The sequence below is a fragment of the Dendropsophus ebraccatus genome, chromosome 3 (genome assembly GCF_027789765.1).
Source record: "Dendropsophus ebraccatus isolate aDenEbr1 chromosome 3, aDenEbr1.pat, whole genome shotgun sequence".
In the NCBI taxonomy this organism is placed as follows: domain Eukaryota; kingdom Metazoa; phylum Chordata; class Amphibia; order Anura; family Hylidae; genus Dendropsophus; species Dendropsophus ebraccatus.
Window position 1 is genome coordinate 168,710,646 of NC_091456.1, and position 25,188 is coordinate 168,735,833.

At 45.8% G+C, this 25,188-nt stretch overlaps 1 protein-coding gene across 2 annotated transcripts in view; it reads right to left on the reverse strand.

The window, feature by feature from the left end:
- Positions 1 to 25,188, reverse strand: part of RICTOR (RPTOR independent companion of MTOR complex 2) — a 62,962-nt gene that overhangs the window by 21,406 nt on the left and 16,368 nt on the right. For both annotated transcript variants that reach the window (XM_069963094.1, XM_069963093.1), the window contains exons 4-16: positions 19,051 to 19,115; positions 17,300 to 17,431; positions 16,292 to 16,355; positions 15,735 to 15,861; positions 15,408 to 15,577; positions 13,772 to 13,839; positions 10,846 to 10,913; positions 3,879 to 3,961; positions 3,261 to 3,348; positions 1,650 to 1,740; positions 1,064 to 1,130; positions 903 to 983; positions 86 to 186 (exon numbers count right to left, since the gene is read on the reverse strand). In XM_069963094.1, coding sequence (XP_069819195.1) covers positions 86 to 186; positions 903 to 983; positions 1,064 to 1,130; positions 1,650 to 1,740; positions 3,261 to 3,348; positions 3,879 to 3,961; positions 10,846 to 10,913; positions 13,772 to 13,839; positions 15,408 to 15,577; positions 15,735 to 15,861; positions 16,292 to 16,355; positions 17,300 to 17,431; positions 19,051 to 19,115 — 1,205 coding nt within the window. The remainder of the gene's footprint in view (positions 1 to 85; positions 187 to 902; positions 984 to 1,063; positions 1,131 to 1,649; positions 1,741 to 3,260; positions 3,349 to 3,878; positions 3,962 to 10,845; positions 10,914 to 13,771; positions 13,840 to 15,407; positions 15,578 to 15,734; positions 15,862 to 16,291; positions 16,356 to 17,299; positions 17,432 to 19,050; positions 19,116 to 25,188) is intronic.

The window sequence follows — 25,188 nt, forward strand, 5'->3', positions numbered from 1 at the left end:
ATGCTGGGAGCTGTAGTTTTGCAGGACAGCTGGAATCCACAGGTTGGGGGAACGCTACTCTATGTAATAACCCTATAATACTTACAGCCTCTTTTCCTTAGAAATGTCAAAGGACGCAGCCATATTCATAAGGGTGGGTAAGCAGTGCAAGTGGTGACTGTGGGAATGGGGTAGGATTGTGTTTGCCTAGGGAATAAAAAGAAAACGTATCATGTCATGGCCTTAGATCTATGGGTTACTAAGGGAGTGGATGAAAAAGATTACCACCTGCTAATTCATTCACTTTAAGGCTGCGTTCACACTACGTATATTTCGGTCAGTGTATGTATATTTCAGTCAGTATTGCAACCAAAACCAGGAGTGGATTAAAAACACAAATATTTGCTGTTATTTTGTTGTATTGAAATAATGGCCGTTATTTACTGTTATATGGCGGCCATCCACTCAATTTCAACATTGTGTGAACAGATCCTTGCTGTGTTTTTAATCCACTTCTGGTTTTGGTTGCAATACTGACTGAAATATACTGACAAATATATGTAGTGAGAACACAGCCTTAAGGGGTTATCCAGGCTTAGAAAAGCTTGGGTGTGGCATTGCGGCTTAGTTCCACTGAAGTGAATGAAGCTGGATTGTAATACACCACACAACCTAAGGACAGGGGTGGCGCTGTTTTTGCATGGAAAAAAAGCTGTGTATTTCAAAATCCTGGGTAACCCCTTCAAAGCAACTTCTCCATTACTTTTTGTCCACTTTTACTACAGGCCAGGTTCAGAGCCACAAGTCAACTCACATACCTATAAAACAATCTCTATAACATTCTGCCTGCAGATCACATGACATGTTCAACGTGACAAGCCCCCTTTAATAAATGTGGGCCACCATTTTGTAATATAGCTTACCATGTGCAGGAGCTCCCCAAGGATGATTGTAGCCCTGACCGATACGTCATCATCGCTGCTTGTGATCACCTCAACCAGGCCCTGGGTATAATATAATATAAGTTATCTATTAGACTGCATGGTCCTATATCTGCTGAGTTACCAACCTGCCTGACACTTACCTCCAATAGTCCATTAGTGATGAACGCGGACAATACTAAAGCAAGGTAGTTGTCAATAAGGTCAGGTCTAGAAGACAATAGAAAAAAAAAATCTATCATACTTTATATTACCCTTATGTGCCTGAAGACCAATTGTGATCGGATGCATGACGTCACGAGAATAAGAAGGAATTGAGATTGATTACTTATTTTGCTGCCTCCCGTCGGGTGCAAAAGGAACTTAGGATAAGCGACCTATGTATTATCATGTTGTTTGTAGGCATGAGCTGTAGTACCAGGCACAGCCACACACTGTCTTTCAATAGGAAAGGGCCTGTGGGCTTCCACACCCACTGATCATACACTCAGGATACATTGGAGAACTCTTTCCTGTGGCTGGATGAAAGCTTTCATTGTTTACAAACCCCATCCTCACTTCCTCCTACTCAGATTGCTGTGACTTGAGTACATTGTATCCCGGCGGTGGTACACATCTCTCTTATTAGCTTCCAGGCCCTTTTCCAGATATACAAAACTTTCAACTGCGTAACCGAGATTGTAGGAATCTGGCAGGGAGGCTGAATTGTCATCATTCCACAACGCATACCTGGAGCGCGCTCTGTGGGGAAGAATGGTCCTCGCTTCTGCCGCTACAAATCCGTCTGAAAGTCTCCAAGTCTCCTGACAGCGGCTTGGGTCTGAAATTAAAGAAGAAAGAACAATGAAACGTTAAGGGTGAAAATGTAAGAGGGTCTGTGTCATGCAGGCATTTCTGGACCACAAGTGGTCTCTTAGGGTATATGGAGGTCTGCGGGGTCCGCCACTCAGAATAGTCATCTTGGCCCCCTATATCTGAATAGCCAACATGTAATGCAGAATTCCTCCAGCAGGGGGGCGTTACAGGGGAAATGTGACACGAGCCAAAGCAGCAGACATCTAAATGTGAATGGACCCTTAGTCAATGTATGTACGATCATAGGTCTGTAGCAGAAACAGAGGGCATTAAAAATTAGGGTTAAATGTAAAGTTTTAGATATGCAGAATTTTGCAGCCATTTTTTGCTATTCCTCCATCTCCATAATGAGTTTTCTGTCTACAGCTTCTGCGTGTCTCCATGGTAACAGACTACAAACAATTCCAATATGTAGTCGGATGCTGCAAATTACTCCGATCCCTGCTTGCTAATCTACATATGACAGCAGAGGGGACAGAGGGGCGATGCAATGTGTTATGGAGAGATACAGGAGCTGTAATCATAAAGGGGTAGGGGAACCTGTTCCTATTTTAAAAGGGTAGACATTTATGGCCTATCCACAGGATCTACACATTTCTCCGCAATAATGGTCCGTCCCCCCCGATCCCATCCCTTGTGAAGAAAGATGAGTGCAACCTCAGTCCGATCGTTCGGCATTTGAATATCGGTGGTTGAAAAAGTTGGATGCAGCCCTAAGGCTGCCTGGAAAACATGGATACAGCCATAGGCTATGTTCACACTACGTAAGTTTCCGGCCGTAGCGCGCTCCATGAACAAGCGGCCGGAGATTTACGTAGTTTGCGTACAATGGAAAGTATACGATCTACGGCTGCACAGTTCACACTACGTACGAACGTATGCCCGGATCGTATGAGACACCGTAAAAAATGAACCAGACCATTGTTTCGGGACGGAAATGCTGTAACTTACACCGGTAGCATAAAATGCGGTCCCGTACAGAGTGGTGATATCTTCATTTTTACACTTTGATTTGCCGATCCAAAAGGTTCTGTGGGGTGTCCGGGGCTAGCCGAAGATATCCAAGTTAAAGACCGCTGTCAGATCGCTACGTAAGCTGCTCGGGAAACATACGTAGCTTATGGGCGTAAGTTCGCGGACCGTACGTAGCCGGCCGCAACTTGCGTAAATCCCGGCCGGAGTTTTACACGCATATGTCCGGCCGCGAAAAATATGCGGCCGGACTTATATGTAGTGTGAACATAGCCATAGACTGTATCCATGTTTTCCACAACTCCCTAGGGCTGAATCCAACTTCTTAAGCCACCGGTAATCAAATGCTAAATGATAAGACTCAAGTATGCTCAAATTGCGCTCATCTCTACTAGTAAGGCATTCTATAGATAAAGCCATTCATGTCTATGGTGAGACTCCCTCCTCACTAAACAGCAAACAGAAACCACAAGTCCAGGAGGGTGAGAAAGCCCACCCTGTTACGGCACTTACCGACACTCAGCAGAGCTTCAATAAAGTCCTTTGTCACAACAGGAAGAGGGAGGCGAAAAATTTCATACAGTACCTCGAGAAGACCTCGCTGTGCAAAACAATACAAGAGACAAAACAAAAAGTCAATGGACACGTGCCAAGAAAGAACAGTAATGAATATAAACATATGGTTAGGGTGGCTGCTTGTACCAAGGGCAAAGGTAGAATCATCCCTTTTTAAAGTGTCAGCACAAGAGAGGCCCCACATAAATGAGCACTGCCAAGACGTCTGTCATATGACCACTTTATTCTGATTTTCTAGAGGACAATAGCTCTGTAAAGCTGCTGGCTAGGTAATAAGTTGCATCTACGTGAAAAGCCCTTTAGGGGGTCAATCCAGGAACATTACTGCTTTCTACTACAAACAGCATCTCTCTCGTTCTCGGTTTGGGTGTGGGGTTTGTAGCTCAGTTTCACTGAAGTGTATGGAGCTTAATTGTAATACCACACACAACCTGAGGGCAGGGGTGGCACTGTTTTTTTGCAAAGAAAGTAGCTGAGTTTTTTCCCCCCCCAATCCTGGATAACCCCTTTATCACTGGAAACACCTGATGGTCGCTATATGACAACACTCCTTACCCGTATCTCCATGTTTGGTATACATAGGACTCCAATCAGGGACTGGATGCCGGAGTTTCCAGGCTTGCACAGGCTAATGATTCCTACAATGGAATAAAACATGGTGACTGGAGAGTGACTGACACGGCAATAATCTGCAGGAAATCATAAAGACTTAAAAAACAAAGTAATTGTAACTGTTCCGCACATATGATATATAGAATTTGCAATAGACTGTTGAAAAAGCCCTACACTCTGGCTGTATAACCAGTACTAACCTCCAGATACACGTTCTATCCAGGTTGAGGTTTTTCAGGTAATCCACTGCCTGTATCCCCTCTGGGATAGTGTGGAAAGAGGCTAGCAATCCTCACTCCAGGTGGTGGTGTAGTGATTGTTGAAGAGAGTTGCAGTCTGTTTGCGCCAATTGAAATATCCTCTTCACAAGGGACGCGCTCCGGCCGGTAGCGCGTGCAACACTCGCAATGTACAAGTCTTTTGCTGGGTAGTGTGACGTCACAAACTACTGAAGCTGATGGGAGACTTAACCCTTTAAGGACATGGCCCATTTTCGTTTTTACGTTTTCGGTTTTTCCTCCTTGTGTTTAAAAGGTCATAGCACTTGCATTTTTCCACCTAGAAACCCACATGACCCCTTATTTTTTGCGTCACTAATTGTACTTTGCAATTACAGGCTGAATTTTTGCATAAAGTACACTGCGAAACCAGAAAAAAATTCGAAGTGTGGTGAAATTGAAAAAAAAAACGCATTTCTTTTATTTGGGGGAAATGTGTTTTTACGCCATTCACCCTGGGGTAAAACTGACTTGTTATGCATGTTCCTCAAGTCGTTACGATTAAAACGATATATAACATGTATAACTTTTCTTGTATCTGATGGCCTGTAAAAAATTCAAACCGTTGTTAACCAATATACGTTCCTTAAAATCGCTCCATTCCCAGGCTTATAGCGCTTTTATCCTTTGGTCTATGGGGCTGTGCGAGGTGTCATTTTTTGCGCCATGATGTGATCTTTCTATCGGTACCTTGATTGCCCATATACGTCTTTTTGATCGCTTTTTATTACATTTTTTCTGGATTTGATGCGACCAAAAATGCGCAATTTTGCACTTTGGGATTTTTTTGCGCTGACGCCGTTTACCGTACGAGATCAGGAATGTGATTAATTAATAGTTCGGGCGATTACGCACGCGGCGATAGCAAACATGTTTATTTATTTATTTGTTTACTTTTATTTAAAACCTGGGAAAAGGGGGGTGATTCAGACTTTTATTAGGGGAGGGGGCTTTTTACTATTAACAACACTTTTTTTTTTTTTTTTTACACATATACTAGAAGCCCCCCTGGGGGACTTCTAGTATATACACTTTGATCTCTCATTGAGATCTCTGCAGCATAGATATGCTGCAGAGATCCATGAGATCGGCACTCGTTTACTTTCGGCTGCTGCAGCCGGAAGTAAACGAGTGCCGAGCCGAGGACGGCGCCATCTTGGACGCGTCCCCGGCCGGCATCAGTAACGGAGATCGCTCCTCCGGGACAAGGTCCCGGAGGAGCGATCTCCCCCACTAGACACCAGGGAAACGTTGCCTCCGGTAATCGGAGGCAGCTGTCAACTTTGACAGCTGCCTCCGATTAGCTAATTAGCGGGCACGGCGATCAGACCGTGCCCGCTAATAGCGGCGGTCCCGGGCTACACGCGGCACCCGGGATCGCGGCACTTCAAAGCGGGGCCACCGCGCGGCCCCGCTTTGAAGTGCAAGTGAGGACATAGGACGTACCGGTACGTCCTATGTCCTTAAGAGGTTAAAGAGTCACTGTCGTATTTTTTTTTTTTTTTGCAGAAATCAATAGTCCAGGCGATTTTAAGAAACTTTGTAATTGGGTTTATTAGCCAAATCTGCCATTATCTGCATGTAAAAAGCCTTTTCCCAGGTCCCCCCTCCTTCCTCTTTTTTATCCACTCCAAAAAATCTGAAAATTGTGACTTGTTGCAAGAGTCGTACCCTGTCTGCTCTAGGGAGAGGGGAGGGGGGAGGAGGAAGGAGGGAGTTAGCCGGCAGCAGAAAGCAGATAACAGAGGATTACAGGCACGGAGCTGGGTGACAGCTGTAATCCGAGCTCAGACAGGTCACTGGTGACTGTCACAGGAGATATCCCGTGAGGGATTTGTAGATTAACTCTTTGTTGTCCTGTTTTGGTCTTTTCTTTAGCTCTCTCCATAGGAGAACAATGAAGACAGGGGGGAGAGCTTCAAACTGCTTTTTCATGATAAAAATGCATTTTTCGGATAATAAACCCAATTACAAAGTTTCTTAAAATCGCCTGGACTATTGATTTCTGCAAAAAAAAAAAATTCACGACAGTGACACTTTAACTATTTATATAAAGAACGGAAAACTACATACAAAAACCTATCAAGAACCTACGGACTCTAATAGTAACATCTCCCTGGACAGTTGTCACTTACCCATGTGGCTGCTGAACATACCTAAAAGCCAATTCCTCCGACTACGGCGTAATTGTACTGAAATAAATGATTACGAATGGGAAGCAAACATGTCAAAGAAAAAATTCTTAGAAAAAGGTTATGATAATAAAAAATTGGAGAACACAAAGAAATAAAAAGAAAATTCAAGAGAAGGATTAATAAATGAAAAACCACAAAAAATAATTATACAACAAATATCGGATGACTTCAATGTCCCGATAACTACCACCTACTCTAGCCAAGCAGACCTTTTTAAACCAATTATCAAAAAACGATGGGACATTCTTCGTCAGGATAAGATTATTGGTGAATTTTTAGATGATTTAGAAAGATCCTTAAAAACGAGATTAAATGAACATGTATACAACATTGGAAGAGGTTATGAAGGGCATCCCTTATCCAGACACTACAAAGAGAAACAAAGGACTTCCCAGTAATTCACTATTCAGAGGTATAGAAATAACAAGAAAAACTGGAGGGGAGGAGACTACATCAAACAAATGTCTAGAGCAGAAAGCAAATATATTTTCAACCTAAACACAATTCAACCAGCTGGTCTGAATGCCGAAATTGAATTATTTGTATTTATGTAAATCCCTATGCTTGGGCAAGCCTACTTAAGAGCAAGGATACCAGGAGGCAGATACTCTTGAGAAAGTAGGGCGGATCCTCCGAAACATGTCAAGGTGTTTTGTCTCCCATCAGCTTCAGTAGTTTGTGACGTCACACTACCCAGCAAAAGACTGTCCGAGCGCCTCTCTTGTGAAGAGGATATTTCAATTGGAGCAAACAGACTGCAACTGGAGTGAGGATTGCTAGCTTCTTTCCACACTATCCCAGAGAGGATACAGGCAGTGGATTACCTGACAAACCTCAACCTGGATAGAACGTGTACCTGGAGGTTAGTACTGGTTATACAGCCTTAGTGTAGGGCTCTTTCAACAGTCTATTGCACATTCTATATATCATATGGGCGGAACAGGTACAGTTACTTAGTTTTTTGTTTGTACTACTATTGGGATATTCAGGTGATCCCATCTGTCCTTAGTAAGCAGCTAGTTCACACAGACAGCGTTGAGTACACACCCACCTGTTATTAAATCATAAGACTTTACAATCTTTCTACCTTTGTACTAGACAGGTACATCCGTTCTTCTCTAACTCCTCTCATGGTTATAATAAGCTGAGAAGTGTCATGCAGTACAGCCAGGTGTATTGTGGAGTAACCCTGGAGAACTAAGTGATCACATCTGACTAGCTCTGAACAGTTTATTTCCCAACTGTTGCCAAACTACAACTCCCATCATGTCCTGATGGGTCTAGACATTACACTTGCTCCCTGAAGGAGTTGTCCAGATTAGAATAAACCTAACACATTATTTGGGAACTCGGGAAGGTCCTGTGTTCAGGATTCTCTCACTCTAGAGCAGTGATTTTCAACTAGTGTGCCGCGACACATGGTCGGGTGTGCCGCGGGGAAAGTTCCCCAAACTATGAAGCCCCTGTGAAACTGGAGAAAACAATGGGGGAGAGAAACCTGGGGATGGGGGAGAAACAGGGGAGAGAAGCAGGGGGGAGAGAAGTTTGGTGGAGAGAAGCAGGGGGGAGAGAAGTTTGGTGGAAAGAAGCACAGGAGAGAAGCATGGGGGAGAGAAGAACAGGAGAGAAGCATGGGGGAGAGAAGAACAGGAGAGAAGCATGGGGGAGAGAAGCACAGGAGAGAAGCATGGGGGAGAGAAGCACAGGAGAGAAGCATGGGGGAGAGAAGCACAGGAGAGAAGCATGGGGGAGAGAAGCACAGGAGAGAAGCATGGGGGAGAGAAGCACAGGAGAGAAGCATGGGGGAGAGAAGCACAGGAGAGAAGCATGGGGGAGAGAAGCACAGGAGAGAAGCATGGGGGAGAGAAGCACAGGAGAGAAGCATGGGGGAGAGAAGCACAGGAGAGAAGCACGGGAGAGAGAAGTATGGTGGAGAGAAGCATGGGGGAGAGAAGCACAGGAGAGAAGCATGGGGGAGAGAAGCACAGGAGAGAAGCACAGGGGGGAGAAGAAAACCGGCCCAGGTTTCACACTGAGTGAGTATAAATACATTTAGAATCTATATTATTAACTATATGTATAATATGTACCGTTTTATTGCCATTTTGGGCCATTTTGGTTGGTGGTGTGACCCGGGATTTTTTAAGTATAAAAAGTGTGTCGCGGCTCAAAAAAGGTTGAAAATCACTGCTCTAGAGGACCTGCCCTGTCCGGTGTCACACAGGAATCCCACTGATGTGAATGGACACTGTGCAATGCTCTATTCATCCTGTGGTGGCGATGTAGGGAAACTGAGCACTTACTGCCAAGCTTCCTCCACACATTACAGTCTGATGAGCATTCCTGCAGCAGACGTACATTGTCATCTCCGATCACAATGAAAACCTATCAATAATATTTTCTACATCACGACTGCAAAGCAAAAGGACGGCGAGCGGTCAGACCTCCCTCTCACTTGTTGTCACACGTTTTCTGCTTCTGTTTCCAAAGTTACAGTAATGGGGGAGACAAGAGGCGAGGGCTCAACCACAATACCCTTTGGTGTGGCTTAACAGCTCACAGTTCTCTGTACTGTATTAAATGCATGAGGGTGTGGGGGGAGGTGTCTGCCTTTATCAGTCATCTACAGAGCAGGTTAGTGATCTGTCCGCCCATTCTCAGGATTTTAAAAGTTTTTCCCTCAATTTTTACGTTTAAGGAGCCCAGGGCAGGGAGGCGTTACCTATAAGGAGCCCAGGGCAGGGAGGCGTTACCTATAAGGAGCCCAGGGCAGGGAGGCGTTACCTATAAGGAGCCCAGGGCAGGGAGGCGTTACCTATAAGGAGCCCAGGGCAGGGAGGCGTTACCTATAAGGAGCCCAGGGCAGGGAGGCGTTACCTATAAGGAGCCCAGGGCAGGGAGGCGTTACCTATAAGGAGCCCAGGGCAGGGAGGCGTTACCTATAAGGAGCCCAGGGCAGGGAGGCGTTACCTATAAGGAGCCCAGGGCAGGGAGGCGTTACCTATAAGGAGCCCAGGGCAGGGAGGCGTTACCTATAAGGAGCCCAGGGCAGGGCGGCGTTACCTATAAGGAGCCCAGGGCAGGGCGGCGTTACCTATAAGGAGCCCAGGGCAGGGCGGCGTTACCTATAAGGAGCCCAGGGCAGGGCGGCGTTACCTATAAGGAGCCCAGGGCAGGGCGGCGTTACCTATAAGGAGCCCAGGGCAGGGCGGCGTTACCTATAAGGAGCCCAGGGCAGGGCGGCGTTACCTATAAGGAGCCCAGGGCAGGGAGGCGTTACCTATAAGGAGCCCAGGGCAGGGAGGCGTTACCTATAAGGAGCCCAGGGCAGGGAGGCGTTACCTATAAGGAGCCCAGGGCAGGGAGGCGTTACCTATAAGGAGCCCAGGGCAGGGAGGCGTTACCTATAAGGAGCCCAGGGCAGGGAGGTACTACCTATAGGGAGCCCAGGGCAGGGAGGAGCTACCTATAAGGAGCACATGGCATGAAGGTACTACCTATAGGGAGCCCAGGGCAGGGAGGAGCTACCTATAGGGAGCACAGGGCAGGGAGGCAATACCTATAATAAGCCCAGGGCAGGGAGGCAATACCTATAATAAGCCCAGGGAAGGGAGGCAATACCTATAATAAGCCCAGGGCAGGGAGGCTCTACCTATAAAGGAGCCCAGGGCAGGGAGGTACAACCTATAAGGAGCACAGGGCAGGGAGGCGCTACCTATAAAAGAGTAGTACAGGGAGGATCCATCCATGTCAATGCAAGTCCCCCCTACAAACAGAAGGGAGTTCATGAAGGACTACAGGTTAAAGAGATTCCACCAAGAATGCCCAAAGTAGTTATGGAAAATTGCCAATCTGGGAATAAGCTGGAGGGACATGTGCTTTAAAAGTATGAGAACTGTAAAGTGACAAGTGGGTTTTACAAGTCTAATCAAACCAAGTGTGGACACTCCCCTCTGACAGGATTAGTGATGACGCCCAGCTCTCAATTAATGTATACATTTCCAGGATGAATTAGAGGGGAACAGCATAATGCCGACATAAAAAAAAAGAAGAAGAATTTTGCACACATCTCGGGGTGGTGATACAGATGGATTGCGCGGCACAATGAAGCATCTCCATGTTCAGACAATGTGTGATAGCACCAGGAACAGGCACTTAACACATTGATAATGACAGAATCTTTCCACTTGTAACATCACAACATTACACCCCATGAGGTGACACAGATCTGTCCGTGCTGTTGGTGATATAACAGTGACCCCCGGGGCCATGGTTACCCTGCTTGCACAGACTACGTGGCCGTATAAAAAGCTGCAGCTGTAACACAGGGTATGATGTGATCCCTCTCCTACAGAGACCTATGAAAGCGTCTAGTTCTACATGCAAGCAGTAAAGCAGCTGCTGCAAAACGGCAGGTCTATCACAACTGGTACCAACCTGCCCAAGAGCGAAACGCTGCAACTATCCCGAGTTTGCTGGCCTGGAATCTCGCCTCCCTGTCTTCTCTGAAAAGGAGAAAGGCAAAAGGTTAATCCTCCCCTGCAACAACCTGTTATATATACACACATGTATATAGATGATGTTCAGGAAGAAGAGAGAAGAGAGACGTCAATGAGCTGCGCATCTAATGCATGACACAGGACGGTCGCCATCTGCAGGGATCACATAACAATCACCTCACACTACAGAATCTGTGTCTATATCATCTAATGGACCAGCGGAGGTCACAGTAAGGTAGACTGAATGGCCGCTGTGTTACACCCAACTAATAGTGGGTTGTATGGAGGTCCTGACATGCTCTAAATGGCCTGTTCTGACTCATCCAAGAGAGGTCTATAGGATTAAAGTGGTAGTCCAGCTGACCAGGCCACGTTCCTTTACAGAGATCTGGATCCATCTGACTGGGCCATGTTTCACTTCAGAGATCTGGATCCATCTGACTGGGCCATGTTTCCCTTCAGAGATCTGGATCCATCTGACTGGGCCATGTTTCCCTTCAGAGATCTGGATCCATCTGACTGGGCCATGTTTCCCTTCAGAGATCTGGATCCATCTGCACGGGTACATGTTTCCCTTCAGAGATCTGGATCCATCTGCACGGGTACATGTTTCCCTTCAGAGATCTGGATCCATCTGACCGGCCATGTTTCCCTTCAGAGATCTGGATCCATCTGACTGGGCCATGTTTCTCCTTACGGCTTTGGATCCATCTGGTCGAGCCATGTTTCTCCACAGAGATCTGAACCTACCTATTGACCCTGATTTCTGGTTTTATGCTGCTTGTTCCTTTTCTTCCTATACTGAAAAGCTATGCATTTATCTATTATGCCTTTTGCATCCATTACTTACAATCTTTGAGCTCTGAGCTCCCCCTAGTGGTGGCTGCAGACAGACAGAATGTTGTCTTTTATCTTTATGTCTATGCAGCAGATTTGTAGCTCTGTATCAGGAAAACAAAGCTCTGACAGCTATGAAGATACACTGTAAAATTAATCTATGCAGAAGATGGTATTGAAAAGAGGAGATTCCCTCTAAGCTGAATATGAAATGCAGTGTTTGCCAGCTATTACCTTACTCTTGCTTCTATCTAGGACACACATCCTACATAAAGCCTTTCTAGTAATAAACTCGACCCTTGAGTATGACAAAACAAGCCTAACCCAAGATACCGTGTATATAATGTAACTCTATCCTAGTGATATCCAGTGTGCAGCATAGCAGAGGTCACTTTACAGCACTCGCCTGATGCCTCAGTGGCAATGCATTTTTATAAACACTGTTCGGCAATGGGACAGGTACTTTTTGCAATATGATAAGGAAGTGATCTCTGCTTCTGCTATTATTGCTATAAGTTATATTTATCCATCTGTATCTTTGTAACACATCATGGAAAGCCCGGTAATTTCAGCACAGAATTGTGGAGATTGTTCAGGACGATCGGAGAACAGAAATGGTGGATCAGTCAAATAGCAGACATCAATGGACCCCAATGACCTATGATGGGGTCCGTCAGGTTCCACTTATTGTCAATCATTTTGATGGAAGGTAATATTTACTTGTATAGAGCCAACAGATTCTGCAGCACTGTATGATAGGATGTACTAGATCCTACTAGATCAATTTGATGTGTACGTTGGAATAATTTTTGCTTCTCTTAGAGGCCATTCATAATTCCTTGCATAGACTGTATACTGCAGATGTGTGAACGGCTCCTTAGTGCTTATGTTAGGCCACAAGGTAACTGGTAACCTCATGGTCTAGCAGTACATCGGGGAATCTGGATAGGGAAACATTCTGTGGTATAAAAACACTGCACTGAACGCAATACAGGTTTACAAAACTCATGCTGAATTAGATAGGAACCTTAGCAAGAACTTTTACAGTGTACCTAATCTTTGACACAACTTCTGACCAGTCATGGGAAAAGGTCAGAAGTTGGAATTGGGGGCTGAGATTTTCTAAAATGAAGGGATAGAAGTGCTCAGCCAAGCACTTTGTTTACGCTCGGAAAATACAGATGCCATGACAGTCTCAGAGTACGCAGTCATGGTGTCTGTACTCTACCACTCGGCCAAGCAGAAACATAGGAACAATATTTGTGCTTGGATGAGCTCCTCCTTCTGGCAAGCACTGATCACAACTTCTGACAAGTCATATGTTGTATGAAAGTTTAGGTACACTTTATTCAGCTTCATATCCTCAGCATAGGCCATCAATATTAGATCAGGGGTCCAACTCCTGGGACACCTCTGACCGGCATTTTAGGGTCGCTTCCATGTGGACAGGCACCTACAGCTACATTATTCGTACCGCAGCATTGCCCTTTTCACTTGAATGGGACACAGCTGCAGTTCTTGTACTGTACAGTGATGCAGGTGTGGCCCTACTATGTGCACCTTCAAACAGACGATCATCAGGGGATGCCAAGCATCAGAACCCAACCAATGTAATACAGAGGGTCCTTCCTGAGGATAGGTCATCAATTTTATAAGGCCTGCAGTCTTGTCCAGCACTACACATAGGGTGCAGGGGTAGCAGATAGGCCATGTTACTGATCACCTGCACCACAGCCTGGGGCACAGACTTTGGAATGTGTGGGAAGCTTTGGAAATGATTAACACATATCAAAGAGTTTTCAGAAAGAGCCACAGGTCTATACGTGACAGGTGTGCACTGGCGGCTGTATAAGACAAGTCCAACTCTTAAACTATAGATACCCCACAAAAAGCATATTAAGAGTGTGTGTATATGTATACAACTTCTGGTTGATGAAATAAACTACACAACCCCGCTATGACAGATATGAGAGAATATCAATGCTGGTGACGGCAATACACAGACATTGTACACTGTAACCACTTACTTCAGCTGCCCTTCTGCTGTGTCAGGATTATGTCTGTAGTGGAAATCTGTGTACGGCGCTAAAATTTGCTATAAAAGAATTTAAAAAAAGATCATTACATTACATTTCATTTTACTATACAGGATCATTTAATACAACAACTTCTCATTTGTTCACTTTTTTTTTCCTATCCAAGTCAAATTAGATGACAAGCTAAAGGATGGTGGGAAAGCTTCTGATGACTGTGACCATTTCCGTCATTAGTGTGCATTCACACGTACAGGATCCGCAGAAGATCTGCTTTGAATGTAATCTGGGCCATCAAATCTGCTGCAGATCCTGTACGTGTGAACGTGCCCTTAAAGGAGAAGTCCGGCAAACATTTTTATTAAAAGTATGGTATTGCCCGCCAAAAGTTATACAAATCACCAATATACACTTATTACGGGAAAGGCTTATAAAGTACTTTTTTCCCTGCACTACTTGATCAAGGCTTCACTTCCTGGATAACATGGTGATGTCACTTCCTGGATAACATGGTGATGTCACGCCCTAAATCCCAGAGCTGTGCAGGCTGTGGCTGCTGGAGAGGATGATGGCAGAGGGACACAGAGACACAGGGCACTGGAGGGACACTGAGCATCCCTCTGCCATCATCCTCTCTAGCAGCCACAGCCCGCACAGCTCTGGGAGTAGGGTCGTGACATCACCATGTTATCCAGGAAGTGACATCACCATGTTATCCAGGAAGTGACATCACCATGTTATCCAGGAGGTGAAGCATTGATGCAGTAGTAAAACTGATGCAGGGGAAAAAACACTTTATGAGCATTTCCCGTAATAAGTGTATATTGGGGATTTGAATAACTTTTGGGGGGCAATACAATACTTTAATAAAAATTTTCGCCGGACTTCTTCTCATCTCAGCTAATATAGTTATACTTGTAGGACTCATCACGTTATAGATTTTTGCAAAAACATTCATTTACCAAACTTGTCTTCTCCTCCTGATACACTCCCATTGTTGACAGCTTGTTGTTTAGATAACTGACCACCACTCTGCTCTAAAAGCAGTATATATGGTTACCAGAACACTGCTTTTGAAGCAAAGTGGTGGTCAGTAATTCTACAAGTAGAATTATATTAGCTGAAATGAGACATAGAGAAACATACAGAGGTATTTCATTCTTATAAAGTTATCCTGTATCTACAGGATAGGGCATAACAAGCTGTTTGGTGGTGGTGAGGGAGGGTCTCAGCGATCCCAACTGATTCTGGGAACGGGAATAAGATTGTCACCGGAATAAATGGTAGGGCCAGCACTTCATTAATTTTCTACAAAGCAGAGCATTCATTCCACAGACAATTTTGTTCCCGTTCATGGGGGCCTTGGGGCATCCAGCAGTCAGGATCCCACTAATCAGCTTCTTATCACTATCCCGAGGACTTCAGGAGATGGGAAGACCCCTTTAAGACTAGGCAGCATTTTAGTGACATAGTCTTATACTTCTCCTATGTAATGGGTAAGGGTCTGGATAGCAGCTAGAACAGAGATAAACACCACAGTCTCTATAATGGCTATAAATGCAGCCATTCCCGATACTGCAGGCCAGTCTCTGTTCATATTTCCACCATGCAACCAAAACACATGGCGTACCTCTAATTCTACATCCGCTCGCACATACTGCCGCGTCTTTGGATGATTGAGGAGGTGCAGGACCGTGGTGATGAGGGCTTCATTTATTCTACTTAGCTGGCAGTCGATCACATTTTTTAGGATAGTACTAAGACCGCCTCTGAGCGCCACCACTTCTGGGTTTTGAAGTGCTGGAGTAATAGGGAAAATAATAATAATAATATATTTATTTGTATAGCGCCAACAGATTCTGCAGCGCTACACTGAAAGCAAAGAACAAAGCTCTTCGTGAGTGAACGAACAAGGCAACGCAATAAACAAGCAAATCAATGTAATGTGAATTGTTACCTAGTTCACAGATTATGGCGATGCAGGCCCGCACCATCCGATCCCGCTCCTGGAGGCCGTCATTTCCAACCGCTATCAAAGAATTAGTTATAGAGCTAGGAAATAAGGAAGCATTCACAGTAATCATCTGGAAGACAAGACAAAAAGAGATTATTACAAGTTCTCACACAGAGAAACATCTGATACTATGAGGGGGAAAAGAGAGTCTGGTCTGTTAGCTGGAGTGCTGCTCTGGAGGACTTATCCTGGTACTGTATTATATAGCAGACCAGGCTGTTTTTAAGGTTTAGGAAAGCTGAATAACTATCCCTAAGGGAGCTGTACGTTCTGTAAGCATCAGTGCTGAAAACTCTAGCTGAGATATACATGTGCCAGAACGTGCAACTTCTTAATGCCACAACTGAGGGACAGAGCTGTAAATAAATTCCCCCATGGACTCTCACATTAATACAGTGATCAGAAGGACAGAAAGGAAAAGATATAAAAAAAAAAAAATGTAGTACATGGCTAATAAATTGCGCACTTGACCACTAGAGGGCAGTCTGTCCGTAATTTACCTTTCTGACCAGTCTCAGCGCCTGTGTCCTTTCTACTTCATTACTTTGCTGAATATCTATGCACCTGAAAACAGATCAGAGTTCTGATTACACACTGGATGCATGCATATAATGTAGTATATGTATGTATATATAGTGTGTAGTATATGTATGTATATATAGTAAATGTATGTGTATATAGTGTGTAGTATTTGTATGTATATATAGTGTGTAGTATATGTATTTATATATAGTGTGTAGTATATGCATGTATAGTGTAGTATATGCATGTATAGTGTAGTATATGCATATATAGTGTGTAGTACATGCATATATAGTGTGTAGTACATGTATATAGCATGTAGTATATGTTTGTTTGTATATATATATATATATATATATATATATATATATATAGTGTGCATAATATCTATCTATGTATAGTGTGCAGTATACATATGTATATATTGTGTGTAGCATATGCATATATAGTGTGCAAAGCACAACCTGCATTACATCGAGTAGACTGAAAACCACCGACCTGAACCTCACTCCGCTTGGTGACAATTGTCAGAATTACATAAAGGGTCTCTGTAAGGTTCAGTCACTGTAAGTCCCACTCAAGGCAATGTTCAGAAGCCATGGCACTGTCTGGTCACCAGGGAGCATGCTTTTGGACAATAGATCTTTTAATGAAATATCCTGAAGCACAGAACCCTGCCCATCTTGTACTTGTAGTTGCCATCTATTAAACAGAATCCCTTCATAGGGGTTTTCCAGGACATGATGGTTTATCCTTAAATCATCAATATCTAACACCCTGAAGTCATTCATCAGCTGACTGATGCCCCCATCTCATTGTTACATCATCTTCATTTCTTACATTCAGTGGTGGTTGCAGCTAGCACCATGTACACTAGGGGCAGGTACTACTATTTGCCTGGTAAGCAAACAGAAGCTGCAGTACGGGGGTCAGAGCCCTGATGTAAAAGTCTCAGCAATCCCTGCAGTGTACATGGAAACACTCACCTGGCTATTAAGTAATCTACTTTTAACGTTAGCACCTTCTGTAAAATACTGGAATCTCGGATGAGATAGCGGAGAGCCCGCAGCCCAGCAGCTCGCACTTCTTTTGCTTCATTTAACAAGGCTAGCCGCAAACTACAGTCCGAAAGAAAACAGATTAAACATAGATTAAAAAATATGTGTGTGTGTGTGTGTGAGAGTGAGAACATACTCACACAAGAGTGTATTAATACATCCATAACTCATCAAATGCAAGCTGTACACTTACTGCTTGTACAACAATGACGCAAGATGGGGATCTTTAAAGTGACACTGTCCCCCCTTTTCTGTATGAGGACGTCTCTACACAGCTATAAAGCCTAAATTCTGCAGTTTTCACACCTTACTTTATAACAGATTTTTTACTGCTTGATCTAGAGAAAAATGCTTTTTAGCGTTAGCGGATTGCGCCACTTTGCCCCGCCCACATCAATGCCCTAGGCCCCGCCCCTCTGTGGCGGCATCGGTGTGGAGGCCCCAGCGACAGCCACTGGAATGGGCCGGCCTAGAGGTCTAGGTCCCTTCACCTCTAAGTCAGCCCTTTCCAATGGCTGCTGAGGGGGGCGGGACCTAGACAGTGATGGCCTCACAGAGGAGAGGACCTACAACACCGATGTGGCCGGGGCGAAGTGGTGCAATCCACCAACGATAAGCTTTTTTCCCTGGACCAAGCAGCAAGAAATCTATTGTAAAGTAAGGTAAGAAAACGGCAGAATTTTGGTTTTACAGCTGTGTAGAGAAGTCCTCATACAGAAAGGGGGGGGGGACAGTGTCACTTCAACTTAAAGGGACTGTGCAGAGTGATAAAATGTTATGATGCATTTGCTGGAGAGTGTGCGAGGTTTCATGTTGACATGGATAGAGAGGGTTGTGGAGCGAGGATTCAGTGCCCTGGACTGTAACTATTGGGTTCATAACTCCCAGCTCCACCCAAATGACAGCAGTCCCACCCAGCTGTGCATCTAATCCGTCCCCTGCTGCTCTATAGACGTATATACACTGGAGTACAGGAAGGATTCACCACCCTCCCTCCTCTCCACCCGGCTGGAGGCTGACATTTTGACATCACCTCTTCATCCCTGACCCTCCCTCTGCCCCTTGGAGAGATCATCTGCTTGTCTGATGTGAAGTCTCACTCACTGCTTACATAAGACATTTCTATACAAAAAAAAATCCTGTTTTGGATATTCTATCAAGCGAAGAGATCAGAAACACACAGCTACTTTCTTCTAGAAATGGCACGACCTCTGCTCCTGTGCTGCGTCTAGTATCGCATCGCTATGAACTGCAATAGTGGTTGCTGCCAAAGCTTAAAGGGGGTACTCCGGACATTTTCTTTAAAATCAACTGGTGTCAAAACATTGTATAGATTTGTAATTTACTTCTATTTAAAAATCCCCAATCTTCCTGTACTTGTCAGCTGCTGTATGTCCTGCAGGAAGTGGTGGATTCTGATGTCTAACATTTAGGACACATGAAGGCCGTAACACCTCCATGCATGACATGGCTTTGTATAAGAATGGTGTAATTCCCAATTTCCCCCGTGGGGGCACTGTTCTGATCACTTGTTGTTGCAGCTAATTGTTGGAGATCCTAGACCCTAAGTTCCCTATGATGAACATGAGAGGATTTGTCTGTAAAACAGCATTGAAGGTGCTATATGTCCTATATGTCTGACAGATGCGGGGTTCCACATTCACATCAGTTCCACTTACCAAATAATTATGTCTTCATACGTAAAACCTAATTTTTCTTCACTGTGGCCAACATTGCATAGAAGCTGAGGGGGAAAAAAGAGAAACATGAAGATAAGTAACATATGATGGACTAGACTGCATCTGCTTCACGTTTCTATGGCTTCTACATATACCTAAACAGCGCCACTCCTATCTGTAGGTTGAACCTGGTATTGCCGCTCATGTGCATTAAAGTAAATATTACGTTTCCTGACTCTGGTTTTACCAATCGGTTAGTTTTTGTCCCTTCCTGATGGGGCCGGAGGCCAGGGTGAGCTTCTCATCATACACCTGTCTCTGGAATACTGTCCGGTCTCCTCCCCAGTATCATGCTGTCCTGCTTCCCCTCCTCTTCTATCCTTCTTCCCTACCCTCCCCTTCTTTCCTTTCCCTTCCTCCCCTATCCTCTCTATATCTCCCTCCCTTCATTTTTCCTGGCTCCCCCCTTTTTTTTTTTCCCTTCCCCTCTTCCCCCTTCTTCCACGGTCCCCCTATTATCCCTCCCTCCCTTCCCCTCCCTCTATCCCTATGTGATGGTCCTTGGAGGAAAAAAGGGCATTGCTCACTATATAAGGTCTTATGCTGCATTTGTTGAGCCCGAGGAGCCGGAGGTCTCCTCTAACATGCAATATGTTGATGGTAATACTGGTACTCGGCCTCATGGCCAGCGTGGGAAGAAGTGAGGTCCATAGACCCAGAGTCTGCCCGAGGTCGGATGTCCCGACTTTCCTTTGGGCAGGGGTCATACCGTTATGTTGTTGTTTTTGTTTGGGAGGGTTGTTTATTTTGGGAGGGAGGGAGGGTTCCGGCTCGCGATCTACCTTGTGGCTCAAAGGGGAATTTAGGATAGTTTACCGGCTCATTGCTCCATTATGGTACATGTGATATCATGGAACGTGAAGGGCCTGAGATCGCCCCATAAAAGGAATATGATTTTGCGCCACCTAAAGCGGTTAGCACCGGATGTAGTGATGCTACAAGAAACTCATCTGGGAGAGGAGGACTTCTTTAGGATGCGCAAAGGTTGGGTGGGGGAGGTATACGGCTCGGCAGCTGTATCACACAAAGCCGGGGTGCTGATGCTCATCCATAAAGCCTTCAGTCATGAAACCACCCGGGTCTGGTCTGATACAGAGGGGAGGGTTTGCAAAGTGTGCATAAAGACCTCTGCCGAGGAGCTGGAATTGATCAATGTATATGCCCCGAATGATACTAATAATACCTTCTTCCAATCTCTTACCTCAGTTGTTCTTCAAGACGTGACGACACCGAAAGTGATAGGGGGCGACTTTAACTCAGTTATGAGCCATGCAGAAGACAGAAAGTCGGGTAAGTCGACTGGGGCGGGTTCCCGTAATAGGGATCTTGCTCTGCCGAGATGGGCACGGACAGTGGGTGTCTTGGACGCTTGGAGGTGGATGCATCCTGATGCACGGGAGTTCTCCCATTTTTCCCATCCACATAACTCCTGGTCCAGAATAGACTATGCTTTTGTTTCTGACTCACTGCTACCGCGTCTTCAGCGGTCGCAGATAGAGGATATGATTATATCAGACCACTCACCCGTGTCCATTGTGTTGCAGGATACTATCCCTAGGGGCACTGACTTTGTCTGGCGGCTCCCACAGGGACTGTCCGGGGATGAGGACTTTCAGGCCTTCCTGAAACTCTGGTGGTGGGAATTTGCTAGGGATAATGCAGAGCATGTCTCCCAGCCTCAACTCTATTGGGAAACTGCTAAGGTGGTTTTAAGGGGGCGCATAATGTCATATGTTTCCGGGCAGAAGAAAAAAATTACCTCTCAGCTTAAAATTCATAGTGAGGCCCTACGAGAGGCATATACGTCCTTTATTGAGGTGCCTTCCCCAGAGGCCAAGGAGAAGTGGCAGATGGCTAAATCGACATACGAAAGCTGGCTAGAACGCAGAGAGAATATCAACAGGTCTCATTTTGAGGCCACTCTGTTTCGCCATGGGAACAAACCGGGTCGGTTGCTGGCGAATTTGGCCAAAGGCCGGCGTGGCCTTCATCATATTCAGGCCATGCGGGATGCGCAGGGAACCCTTCAAACTCACCCGAGTAGAATTAATAAGATCCTGGGATCCTTCTATGAAACCCTCTATATGGATTCTCTCCCGCAGGGCGCTCAGGTGAGGGACTGGATACATGAGTCACGCCTTCCTAAGCTAACCGATGAGGAAAATGAAATGCTGAATGCCACTATAACAATAGAGGATATCACTAGAGCTATTAAGGGTCTGAAGCCGAATAAGGCTCCAGGGCCCGATGGTTATACGGCAGATTTTTATAAGATGGCAGTTACGGAGGTAGGCCCCGCTCTCCAATCCTTATACAATCTGTATTTACAGGGGACACCAGTGTCTGCCACCTTGAACACAGCGGTCATAAAAGTTCTACCCAAGGAGGGGAAGGATTTAACGTCACCAGGGGGGTACCGGCCGATATCCCTTATCAACATCGACCTCAAGATACTATCAAAGATTATGGCTGACCGCCTGGCTGTTGTCCTTCCTTGCCTTATCTCACCTTCACAGGTGGGCTTTGTCAAGGGACGATCAGCGGTGTCCAACTTGAGGAAGGTCATCAGTGTGCTGGATGAGGTCCAGCTTCATCCTGACCTGCATCCCTCCCCCGCAATATTGTCGATTGACGCGGAAAAAGCTTTTGACAACGTGCGGTGGGAGTGGGTGTGGGCGGTGATGGCTGAAATGGGCTTTGAGGGCCCCTTTATGAGGTACTTGTCAGCACTCTACACTGCTCCCTGGGCCAGGGTGGGCACCCCGGGCTTTTTATCTCAACCGTTCCGGTTGTATAAGGGTACCAGACAGGGCTGCCCCCTATCGCCTCTTTTATTTAACATTGCTATAGAACCGCTATCGCGCATTCTAGCATCACATCCTGGCATAAGGGGCATAAAGGTAGGGGGCATCCCTGTCACGACCGCACTCTTTGCGGATGATATCCTTCTCTTCCTTGAGAATCCGGCTTCTGACCTCGCAACGGTATTTGAATGTTTACGAGATTTCGGGGAGGGGGCGGGATTCAAAGTTAACGTTTCCAAAAGCATAATGTTAGATCTGGCTGTGGGATCCCGGGGCTTTCAAGGAAATACTCCAGTCGCGATAGAACGCAGAGCAATTAGATATTTGGGCATCATGATAGGCAGAACGCCCAGCTCACTCTATGGACTCAACTATCCGCCACTCATCCAGTCGATTCTTAGTGATGTGGACAGATGGAAATCATTACCCCTTCCTACAATGGCCCGGTGTCACCTACTGAAAATGCTGGCCTTTTCCAGACTTCTTTATCCCATGCAGACAATCCCGGTTCTGCTAAAGCATTCAGACATAAATAAATTGCAATCCTCCTTTCTCCGATTTATCTGGAGGGGGAAGAGACCTCGTATAGCCCTAAAAAAATTACAACTCTTTAAGGATCAGGGGGGTATAAATTTCCCCGATATCCGAAGATATAATGTAGCATGTCTGCTCAGGCATGGATTCGACTGGATGAGGGGTGGGGGTCCCTACACTAACTTTAGAGAGGAGGCGGCCTTGGCAGGCCCTTGGTCTCTGGGGGCGCTACTATTCTCCAAATTCTCTGCCATTCCATCCCATGTAAAAAGGTCTTTGCTGTTGCGAGATACGATTGCGGCCTGGAAGGCAGGCCTAAAGGATATCAAACTACCCGCTGCTATAGGGAAATATATGACATTATGGGCGCATCCGGAACTGAAAGTGAACCAGCTTGATAAGGCGTACCTAGAATGGAGGGACAGAGGGATAACTTGTGTATCTCATCTTTTGCATGACTCTGAGCACAGATACTTGACTTTTCTAGAGCTTCGAGCCAAATATGGGCTGCCCGAGGGGAATTTTCTGTTATATAACCAGGTCATGGCCTTTACTAAACCTAGGTTGCGGAACCTTTCTTCCTTCTACGGGTCTAGTTTGGTCCATGATATGCTGCAAGTGGAGGCGCCTATGCACTCGCTGTCGTACCTCTATCGGGCGCTGCGACGGCAGGCTTCAGAGCCCTTTTGTCAGGGCATATTTAAGTACTGGGAGGGTAAATTAGGTCTGGCTGAACTGACTAAACCAATCCTAGATGGGTGGGCGGTGGTGAGGAGGGCGATAGTCAGCGAAAATTGGAGGGATACCCAATTCCGCATCATCCATCATGCGACGTATGGTTTCACCTTGCCCAAGACTCTGGACAGACCGGACAGGATTGATGCCTGCCCCAATTGTAACCTTGGGGGGACTGACTTATTACATGGACTGGTGACATGTCCCCTTGTGCGACATTTCTGGGTGAGGTTAAAAGATCTGTTAGCATCTAAATTGCGGGTCACCTTGTCATTGGAACCTGCTTTTCTGGTAATGCATATTCCCCAAAATGAGGAGAGGCCTACATTGCTCACCCATGTTTTTGTTTTGGTGGCCAAGCGTTGCCTGCTCGCTCATTGGTTGGAATCTCAGATGCCTTCCACTGATGAGGTGGTGAATCAAGTTAAAAAATATCTACTGTATGACCAGCTGGAGGTACTAAGGGCCAAGGAAAAGTCTACCAAAGGTTTCTTTAAGAAATGGACAATGTTCATCTGTGCCTTCCTTTCTCCTGCTGAAATACGACAGGTAGTGTTGCCCTTCAAGGATACCAAATGGTACCTGGCTAAGGATGTGGCAGGTACGCTTGGCCGTTTGAGGGTGTGAGTGAGCATGGACCGGAGATTATCTCTCTTTTATGTCCTTAGGGATACAACTTAGGTTTCTACTGAGGGCCATCCGGGGTGATCGCGAGCCGGGGGGAAGAGGGGGGGGGGGGGGGTGGGGAGGGAGTTCTCTTCTATGGGTGGGCTTCTGATTTTGTTTCTGATCCAGACCTCTTTCTGGGTCCACTAGGTTCCCGTTTTGTGTGGACCAATGCATAATTGTCTGTAATAATTTTGGTTATGTACGCTTATGTTCTACCTGTAGTGGAGTACTGTCTCCGCGTCTGTTCATGTTTTTTGAAAATTGAAAACTGAATAAAAAGTTTACAAAAAAAAAAAAAAAAGTAAATATTACAATACCAGACACTGCCACTAAATAGATGTGGCGCTGTTCATTAGGGGGCGCTCAAGTAACCACTGTTCATGTCCCTAGACCTTTCTCAGCTTCATGATGTCCATACAAAGCAGACACCCTAACAGAGACATGACTATCCAAGCGGCAGTGACAAGGGATGCACACCGCACCGTTCAATGGCGGGAAAGCTCCCTGGCCGATGTTGGATGTAGCCATAGCTTACTGGGGGGAGAGCACCAGAGGGACAGGTAAGTCGCTTTAAGGGGTTACAGGTATTACATGCAGGATTTGTACGTCACGCACTACGAAGGGGTTAATGAGACCGTCCTGTGGGCATACGCCATGACAGATCTTATAATAAGGCGGCTAATTCCAGACTGGTAAGAAATTATTCTGCTTTTCTTGTAAACGCTGCAAAATGTAAAAGGAAAGAATCAGCCTGAGGAGCCGAGAGGTGTCAGCGAGAAACGCCAGCGACAACAGGAAGCAAAGTAACGTGTGACGGCGAGAGTCACCAGAAATATACATCACATGTACAGCAGCCGGGCAACTGGGGACAAGTGGCTCTTATATACCCAGCTCCTCACATGTATATCAGTCAAGCTCCCAAGGATACATGGCTCCTTATATACCCGGCTACTGAGGACACATGGCTCCTATATACCCGGCCCCTGAGGACACATGGCTCCTATATACCCAGCTCCCGAGGACACATGTCTCCTATATACACAGCTCCCAAGGACACATGGCTCCTTATACACCCGGCTACTGAGGACACATGGCTCCTTATATACCCGGCTACTGAGGACACATGGCTCCTATATACCCGGCCCCTGAGGACACATGGCTCCTATATACCCGGCTCCTGAGGACACATGGCTCCTTATATACCCGGCTACTGAGGACACATGGCTCCTATATACACGGCTCCCGAGGACACATGGCTCCTATATACCCAGCCTCCGAGGACACATGTCTCCTATATACCCAGCTCCTGAGGACACGTCTCCTATATACACAGCTC